At 42.6% G+C, this 10000-nt stretch overlaps 1 protein-coding gene across 1 annotated transcript in view; it reads left to right on the forward strand.

Moving 5' to 3' along the window:
- ttll4 (tubulin tyrosine ligase-like family, member 4) overlaps positions 1–10000 on the forward strand; it is a 79304-nt gene that overhangs the window by 32780 nt on the left and 36524 nt on the right. Inside the window, exons 9-12 of the mRNA XM_080752480.1 lie at positions 4831–4937; positions 7430–7540; positions 8558–8634; positions 9206–9334. Of these exons, the coding sequence (XP_080608606.1) occupies positions 4831–4937; positions 7430–7540; positions 8558–8634; positions 9206–9334 (424 nt within the window). The remainder of the gene's footprint in view (positions 1–4830; positions 4938–7429; positions 7541–8557; positions 8635–9205; positions 9335–10000) is intronic.

Below are 10000 nucleotides of genomic sequence, written 5' to 3' on the forward strand. Positions count from 1 at the left end.
AGCCCGTGTTTTATCCATAACTGTTTTCGTTTATTTTTAATTAAAAAAAAATGTATTTCACTTTTCAACCCTAACCCTAACCCATTTTCCCAAAGAATTATTAAAAATAAATGAAAAAAGTAATGGATAAAACAGGGGTTCCCAAACTTTTTTGTCTCAGGGCACCCCATGAATATTTTTTTTTTATCCGAGGCACCCCTACATTATAATTTTCACTCCCAGCACCTTATATTTATAGCATATCATCGTTGTCTGGTGGAAACCTTGTATGTCCAAAACCGTTCGTTTTGTATTCATCTATAAAATGTACTAAACTATTGAAAACAGCAGATCTACAAGATGTGAGGCGTTGTGTGCTTGTAGATCGGCTGTTTTCACTAGTTTTGTGCGACGATCTTGTATGATGAAGCAGGGCTTTGCTTTACCAAAAGACGTACACATTTGAAACTTGGAGATACGAGGTTTCTGTCCGGCAGTGACGATATTTTAGTGATTATGTTGTGAGGAAAAGGGTGCAGGGTGCCCGTCGCCCCAGGGTGCCCCGTCGCCCCAGGGTGCCCCGTCGTCCCAGGGTGCCCCGTCGCCCCAGGGCGCCCCGTCGCCCACTTTGAAAACCCCTGGTATAAAACACGGCCTGCTCACGCATTAGGAGGGTAGTATGAGTGACCAGAAAAAATAATGGGTGTTTTTAATAAATCTATTATGGTTAAAATGGAGTTTGAAGTTACAATGGGTGTGTGTGTGGAGAAAAGCCCATAAGCTGTTTCCCTGTTGAAAGTGGAATATCCCTCTAACTAATGCAGATGAACTGCCCAAGTTTGTTCCTCTTGTATTTCACCTGACGTCCACTAGGGGCATTCACCAATAGTGATTTTTGGAGCTGTGTGAAGCACAGGCTCCCTATACGTGGCCGTGTGGGTCTGTCTGTCTGTGTGTCTGTGTGTATGTAGCCTGAACTTCCTAAACTTCGGCACGCTACTAGTCCCACAGTTTTGCCACCACACACTCGCGCCATATGTCAAATCGACCGGCTTACTCGGGAATCGTGGGCTAGTAACTTGCTAAGAGAAAGGTTCAATAGTTTAATTGATATTAATTTATTAGTGAATTAATTTTCCCCATTGACTTATAATGGGAATCGCAAAAACTCACATTCAATTATTTGTCTCTCGCAAACCATAGGGGCTAGAGTTTCAAGACTTGGAGAGGAGGTTCATAATGATTTCAAGGATTAAATAAAAAATAATTGTGTCATTTGGCCGCATGGTGGCGCCATAACACCCCACTTTACGTTTTGGCCTGTAACTCTCGAACCGTAGGTCGGAAAATTAAAAATATTTTTTCCCTGGATTCCTTGGGTCATGACGCATCTCCCCATATAGGCCACGCCCATTTGCGCCATGATAGATTTTCCGCCATCTTGAATTTTCTCCAAAACACACTTTTTGCTCCTTTTCCTACATATTTTCTTCAAATGTCACAAAAATCGGTACACATGATCCACACACACACACACACACACACACACACACACACACACACACACACACACACACAGCTCCACTTCACACGGGTGTGATTTTTACTATTCGAATTATTCAACCTCAAAGTATTCCAGCAGTGAAATATTCGACAGGACTGGCCAAACTGTAAGCAAGAGGCAAACATTGTGAAAATAGCAGATCTACATGCTCACAATGCCTCGCATATATTTATCTGTGGAACCGATTCACATTAAATGTAATACCTAAAATTCCAAGTGCTTGGCAGGGTGGGGGTCCCCAGTTCAAATATGTTTATTTTGGGGGTCACGGCCTAAAAAGGTTTGAGAACCCCTGGTATAGAGCATTAACACATTCATCCACCAGGGGCATTGACATTCATTCTTATGACTTCCTATCTAGCCAAGCTTTATAAACTACATATTTTTTAAAGAGAAAATAAAAATAAGTGAATATTCGACGGTGAACAACGTTGAATAGTGACTTTGATATTGGAATATTCTAATATTTGGTGAACGCCCCAGATCACACACCATGTGACATTATGTAGACGGGCGGTCCGGTCACAGCTGACCAATAGGGTGTGCCAAATGTAGTTCTAAGAGCAGCCTTACACAGGTGTTCTGATTAGACTATAGCATTAGTTCTATGCAATCAAACAATTGAAACACCTGTGTTTTGACCCAAGAAATGGCCGCTAAGGACTACAATGACGTAGCCGCTGGTACACACTATAGAGCATTAACGAAAAAGTTGACAAGTCGACAGAGTCGACTTCATTACACAAGTCGACTCCCATCAGAGAAAGTCGAAAGTCGAAGTTGAAAAAAAATAAAATAATAATAATACTTTCTATTGTGAAAATAGCACATCGCGAGGCGTTGTGATTGTGATTTTCACAATTTCTGCCTCTATATATTTGACAATTTGGACAATGTTTAATTTGTCATTTTAGAGGTATTAAAAAGTCCTTAAATTGTCACTTTATAGATGTGCAGATACCCTCTCTACACTTAAACTATATGTTGGTTTGTTTACTGTTGAGAGAGAAAACAATGTTGCACATTAAGTCAATCATGATGAATGTTTTTCGTGCAGAACAGATGCTTGCAATGGATTCAGCATCATGAAAAAACCCTAGTTTGACCCCTCATATGGTACTAGTTTGACCCCTCATATGGTACTAGTTTGACCCCTAATATGGTACTAGTTTGACCCCTCATATGCTACTTAAAGCAGATTATTAAAACCCTAGTTTGACACCTCATATGGTACTAGTTTGACCCCTCATATGGTACTAGTTTGACCCCTAATATGGTACTAGTTTGACCCCTCATATGCTACTTAAAGCAGATTATTAAAACCCTAGTTTGACCCCTCATATGGTACTAGTTTGACCCCTCATATGCTACTTAAAGCAGATAATGTTTTACCTTTTTTTCCCCCTCTATAGTAAAGTTAATGGGACACCGACTCTAGCCGGTGATAACATCAATTAAGCTACTTCTCAGGAAGGGTTATCATACCAAAACGTAAACTAGAGACATGTACAGTAGGAAGAAGAAAATGTAAAAAAAAAAAAAAAGAACGTACAGTCACCTTGGGTGGTACCAATTTGTCTCAGCCCCTGTTCTAAAGGCCCGGTTTAAAACCCCACCAAACGTGCAATATGAAAAGCAACGGGCCAAGAGAATAGAGACACACGGGCGCCTACAAATTCACGCCCCCTATTGTAATAGCGCCCCCACTTCGGGTAGGGGACAATGGTGCACTGCAAGCCAGCCCATAGAAAGTCATTGCAATTCAACTGTGGTTAGCCTAATATTCAAATAATCCTACATGAACTGAAGACGGTATTGATTTAAATACAAATATGTTTTCAAATGTATGGACTGACTCTGACAACATATCTTCTTGTTTGTTAAATACAACTCCTTGCCTGCCAAACCACAACCTCCACCCATCAATTCTCACATGGCCCTCTTCTAGCGCCACCATGAGGCCGATTCTTGCAAAACAAATTTTTGGACACTGCTCCTACAATTTTTTCCCCAAAATCACGCTGGATCAACATGGATCTGTCCCATATAGTGCCACCGTCAAGCAGAATTTTTCAAACACATTTTTGGACACTGCTCCTACACATTTTGTCCCTAAAATCACGCTGCGACCTGGCGGTCGCTTATCTCCCGATTAGGGAGTCTTACTGGTGTGTGTCACGTTTAATTTGCCACTTGAATGGGTTACCCATAATGTTAACAGAGAAGAGGGGAGACGGCAGACACAGAACATGACGCTTTTCAGTGACATCACTGTCTTTACTGCTGTGCGTTTACGAGCGCCGACTTTGAACATCCTGACTTTTCAACTACAGAGTGGATTCTCCAGGTTAGTATTAATCCAAAAATAACCTGCAAGACTCCGTTTGGAAGAAGCGAGATGCGATCATTTTCCAAAAAATAAACAGCCTAATTATACATGAGAGACGAGCGTATCTGGGTATTGAAAACCTCAAGGGATGCGTCCATGACGTGTGTACCATGCGACCACATAAACTTAGATTTTCCAACTCTAGCACTTTAAGTATATTATAGTATATTGTAGGTAGTGTATCAAGATGACAGATATGCCACTTTAAAAAGGCCAAATTAAACTCATGGGACACTTTATTAGAACACAAAGAAAATGGCTATGGCCTCAGTAGTCAACCACTGAAATGATGATATTTCACGATGCCTCTCATTGGGATTGCATTGGCAGCTGCAGTTCACCGTTCATCCTTACCCGAAGTGGGGGCGCTGTCACAATAGGGGGCGTGAATTTGTAGTTGCCCGTGTGTCTCTATCCACCTCTTTCCGCGGGAGTTTACTGGGGATTATTTGGACCACACTTCCGGTTTAACAGCAGACATACAAGCTCACGTCGCGTCGCAGATGCAGCCTGTTGTGAGCTTGTAAATCACACTCGGCTGCGGCGCCAGAAGCTCGGTACAGCGTCTGCACAATGCACTATGGGGCGTTGGAAACTCGTGGATAGGAGTACATTATCTCGCGATGCATCATGGGAAATGGAGTATTTTTTTCCCTCACTCCCTCCTGTGGTGGAACGCTTTCTAAAATGTCTGAACGAGATCTATCTGAAAAGTAACTCTGTGTGTTTGTGTGTGTGTGTGTGTGTGCGTGTGTGCGTGTGTGTGTGCGTGTGTGTGCGTGTGTGTGTGTGTGCGTGTGTGCGTGTGTGTGTGTGTGTGTGTGTGTGGGTGTGTGTGTGTGTGTGTGTGTGTGTGTGTGTGTGTGTGTGTGTGTGCGTGTGCATGTATGTGTGTCAGCATGTCTCCAGGGTCGTCAGATCAAAGGTCAGAGAGGTCGGCGCTGGTTCCCAGTTTGTTCCCTCTCTTCCCCCCCACCCTCTACTTCTGCACCGCTGATGAGAAAGGTCAGGACTACTCTATTCTAACCCTAACCCTATTCTACTCTACTATATTCTATTCTACTCTACTCTCCTCTACTCTCCTCTCTTCCCCCCCCACCCTCTACTTCTGCACCGCTGATGAGAAAGGTCAGGACTACTCTATTCTCCTCTCCTCTCCTCTCCTCTCCTCTCCTCTCCTCTCTTCCCCCCCACCCTCTACTTCTGCACCGCTGATGAGAAAGGTCAGGACTACTCTATTCTAACCCTAACCCTATTCTACTCTACTATATTCTATTCTACTCTACTCTACTCTACTCTACTCTCCTCTCCTCTACTCTCCTCTCTTCCCCCCCACCCTCTACTTCTGCACCGCTGATGAGAAAGGTCAGGACTACTCTATTCTAACCCTATTCTACTCTACTATATTCTACTCTACTCTACTCTACTCTACTCTACTCTACTCTACTCTACTCTACTCTAACCCCAATCTGAGTTCCCAGAGGTAATTTTTTCCGCCACTAGGTGGCGAAAACTGAAACTCTAACCCTAACCCTATTCTACTCTACTATATTCTATTCTACTTTACTCTATTCTAACCCTAACCCTATTCTACTCTACTATATTCTACTCTACTCTACTCTACTCTACTCTCCTCTCTTCCCCCCCACCCTCTACTTCTGCACCGCTGATGAGAAAGGTCAGGACTACTCTATTCTCCCCTCCCCTCCCCTCCCCTCCCCCCAAATGGTTATCTGTTGCAATGAGAAGGTTCTCAAACATACACTCTTAGATAATATGGGAAAAAAAATGATAAACACCAAAAATCCCAAATCAAACCTATTTTGTTAATTGTGACCGCTCGTGGCGTTTTCAGACACAACGGGGCCATGGTCATTTTTCTATTTTTTTACATTTTATGAAAGTACAGAATGTAAGCTTTCATATGATGTATCATTCATTGAAATTGGACAGTATTTGAAGAAGATATGATCAATTGAAACTTGTTGATCCAGAAACAGCAAAGGAGAGAAAATGCCCTTCAAAGAATTCTCATTTTAGCACCTTTTCCAGGCTCAGAAAATGGGAGTGACAGAGTAGTTAACCCCACCTCTAACCACTCCCCCAACCACTCCCCCACTAGCTGTCAACTGTCTGTCAATACTTGAAACACATTTCACAAGACAGGCCTTCAAGCCAGTAGGTCAAATAATACTCATGAATGGTATAAAGTGATTAAGTAAATGTTCTTAAGTAATCTACTTAAGTATAATTGGGTAGGTATTTGTTCTTACTTGAGACTCTACTACACTGTTAGCTTGTAGATCTGCTATTTTCAAATTAGTATTTTATACTTTTTGAAAACAATTTGAAATGAAAGATGGCTACTTTATGATGTATTAATAGGCTACTAGTGCTATTTGTACTTTAATTACATTTTGATGGAAATACTTTTATACTTTTACTCAAGTAAATTTTGAATACCAGACTTTTACTAGTATCAAATATTTCTGCATTATAGACCTAGTATTGATACTTTTACTTGAGTAAAGATCTGAGTACTTTCCCCACCACTAATCTCTTATTTCTTTGCCCAAAAATGCGCTATCCTCTCTCTCTCTCTCTCTCTCTCTCTCTCTCTCCCTCTCTCTCTCCCTCTCTCTCTCTCTCTCTCTCTCTCTACAAAGTGATGCTCACTTTACCAGTCGCTCTAATTCACCCGTCATCTCTCTCTCTCTCTCTCTCTCTACAAAGTGATGCTCACTTTACCAGTCGCTCTAATTCACCCGTCATCTCTCTCTCTCTCTCACGGGGAAGCTTGAGTAGCGACGCAACATGTTTTGTAACATGATTGAGACGGAGGGAAGGACAGTCACAGCGTGTGGCCATATGAAACAACAATGCATGCAATAATAAGAATAACGTTAATCTGGCGTTGATTTTAAACCAATTCAACCCCGGATCCTTTGAGCTTAAACCCACCGAGCCATGACAAAGAAAGAGAGAGGGGGGAGGGGAGGAGAGAAAGATAAAGAGAAAGAAAGAAACGTTCCTCGCAAGCGACTTGTCTACAACTCAGTGAAGCCGTACTTTAACTTCGCCGTACGAAATGTTGCATTCTGAAACTAGTTGATCTATACAACACGTCGCATTCGCGACGCGTTGTGAGCTTGTAGATCAGCTCTTTTCACCACGCTAAAACTTGCAGAAGGACTCGGAGATCGAGTCCCCGCCGCTGTGATTTAGGCAAGGCGTCCTGTTGTATTCCTGGTACATTCACAGCATTGTAATCCACCACTGATTCCCCCGTGTGTCACTGTTTTATTTTGCGTCGGGAAGCGCTGTAATCAGCGCATCGCCTGATTTTCGCCTCCGTTTACTGGCTGTCCTGTACATTAAAAGCTTTAAGCAAGCGTGCTGATACAAAGTGAGTTGCAAACTAGCCATTATAAGAAGAAACATTGATATTGTGTGTGTGTGTGTGTGTGTGTGTGTGTGCGTGCGTGCTCTCTCCCCAGTGGCCCCCCTCCCTCCAGAACAGGCCCAGATGTTGAAGTGGAAGATGACCAGCGTCACTCCTAACGTGGTGCGCAACACGTTGGCACGGAGTCACTTCAGAGCTACCAAGAGTAGGTTTAAACCTAAACCTAACCCTAACCCTAAACCTGAACACGCTGGCACGAAGTCACTTCAGAGCCACCAAGAGTAGGTTAACCTAAACCTAAACCTAAACACGTTGGCACGAAGTCACTTCAGAGCTACCAAGAGTAGGTTAACCTAAACCTAAACCTAAACCATAAACACCCTGGCACGAAGCCTATGGAGCCTATCACATGGCTTCCTGGTGCTGACAGCCCAGTTGCATCATGGGGTATGTAGTTGTTTCGCTCACCAGCGGCCGCAGCAAGTGTCTGTTTACCTGGTAACCATGGCAACAGTTAACTCGCCTGTGGACGACATAACAGATATGTTAATGAGGTCATGTGATTTCCATAGAGAGCTGTGATTGGCTGGGATGTTGGGGATATGTTAATGATGTCATGTGATCTCCACAGAGAACTATGATTGGCTAGGATGTTTGGGGATATGTTAATGAGATCATGTGATCTTCACAGAGAGCTGTGATTGGCTAGGATGCTGGGGATATGTTAATGATGTCATGTGATCTTCACAGAGAGCTGTGATTGGCTAGGATGTTGGGGATATGTTAATGAGGTCATGTGATTTCCACAGAGAGCTGTGATTGGCTAGGATGTTGGGGATATGTTAATGATGTCATGTGATCTCCACAGAGAGCTATGATTGGCTAGGATGTTGGGGATATGTTAATGATGTCATGTGATCTCCACAGAGAGCTATGATTGGCTAGGATGCTGGGGATATGTTAATGATGTCATGTGATCTTCACAGAGAGCTGTGATTGGCTAGGATGTTGGGGATATGTTAATGAGGTCATGTGATCTCCACAGAGAGCTGTGATTGGCTAGGATGTTGGGGATATGTTAATGATGTCATGTGATCTCCACAGAGAGCTATGATTGGCTAGGATGTTGGGGATATGTTAATGATGTCATGTGATCTCCACCGAGAGCTATGATTGGCTAGGATGTTGGGGATATGTTAATGATATCATGTGATCTCCACAGAGAGCTATGATTGGCTAGGATGTTGGGGACATCACATGAAGTCTCCAGGCTTCAAACCACTCAGAGAATACCAGAAGGTAAAGTATCCTTTCACAATAAAATACCGCTCACTATCCTTTCAAAATAAAGTACCACTGAGTATACGTTCACATTTTAAGTACTGTTTACTAGTAAGATACGAAGTGTGTGTGTGTGTGTGTGTGTGTGTGTGTGTGTGTGTGTGTGTATGTGTGTATGTATGTGTGTGTGTGTGTGTGTGTATCAGTTGAACCACTTCCCAGGCTCCTTCCAGATCGGTCGTAAAGACCCTAACCCTATGTGTGTGTATCTATCTATCTATCAGTTGAACCACTTCCCAGGCAGCTTCCAGATCGGTCGTAAGGACAGGCTGTGGAGGATGTATAGTGATCATGTTATTATAATATTATATGATCATGTTATGATGATATATTTATGTATGTATGTATGTATGTATGTGTGTGTATGTATGTGTATGTGTCAGTTGAACCACTCCCCAGGCAGCTTCCAGATCGGTCGTAAGGACAGGCTGTGGAGGACGTATAGTGATCATGTATAGAGTATAGATGTATAGAGATCATAACATGATATATTTATGTATGTATGTGTGTGTATCTATCTATCTATCAGTTGAACCATTTCCCAGGCAGCTTCCAGATCGGTCGTAAGGACAGGCTGTGGAGGAACCTCCACAGGATGCAGAGCCGCTTCGGACGCAAGGAGTTCTGCTTCTTCCCCAGGTCTTTCATCCTGCCTCAGGTAACAGCAGGGGACCCCTAGGGGGTCCTACAGGGGGTCCAGGACCCCTAGGGGGTCCTCACACCCCCCTAGGGGTCCTGGTAGTACTAACCCTTCCCCAGGTCTTTCATCCTGCCTCAGGTAACAGTGTTGTAGGAGTCCTAATCACAGGAAAATGTCATGTTTAAAAAATAATAATGTTTTTGTAAGATTTTATAGCCATAAATCATAAATCATGCTCTAATTTGCATTTTGGGGATATTTTTCACAATAATAACAACATGTACATGTTCTAGACATTCTAATGATCTCGGGAAAAAAAAAATATTACAGGCATTTTACTTATGTTTTAGTGAGGAATAGCTTCAGTTAAAAAGTGAGTTGTTCAACACATCCTGCCTTTCATATATAAAAGAACAACCGCAGGCTCAATATGTCTCAATATGTCTCAATATGTCTACATTATAACTTTCACTCCCAGCACCTTATTTTTATAGCATATCGTTGTTGTCGGGTGGAAACCTTGTATGTCCAGAACCGTTCGTTTTGTATTTATAATCAATAAAATGTACTAAACTAGTGAAAACAGCAGATCTACAAACACACAACGCCTCGCATTGTGAGGCGTTATGTGTTTGTAGATCGTCTGTTTTCACTAGTTTTGAGCGACGGTCTTGTATGATGAAG

This window comes from Nannobrachium achirus (assembly GCF_963921795.1).
Source record: "Nannobrachium achirus genome assembly, chromosome: 22".
NCBI classification, from domain to species: domain Eukaryota; kingdom Metazoa; phylum Chordata; class Actinopteri; order Myctophiformes; family Myctophidae; genus Nannobrachium; species Nannobrachium achirus.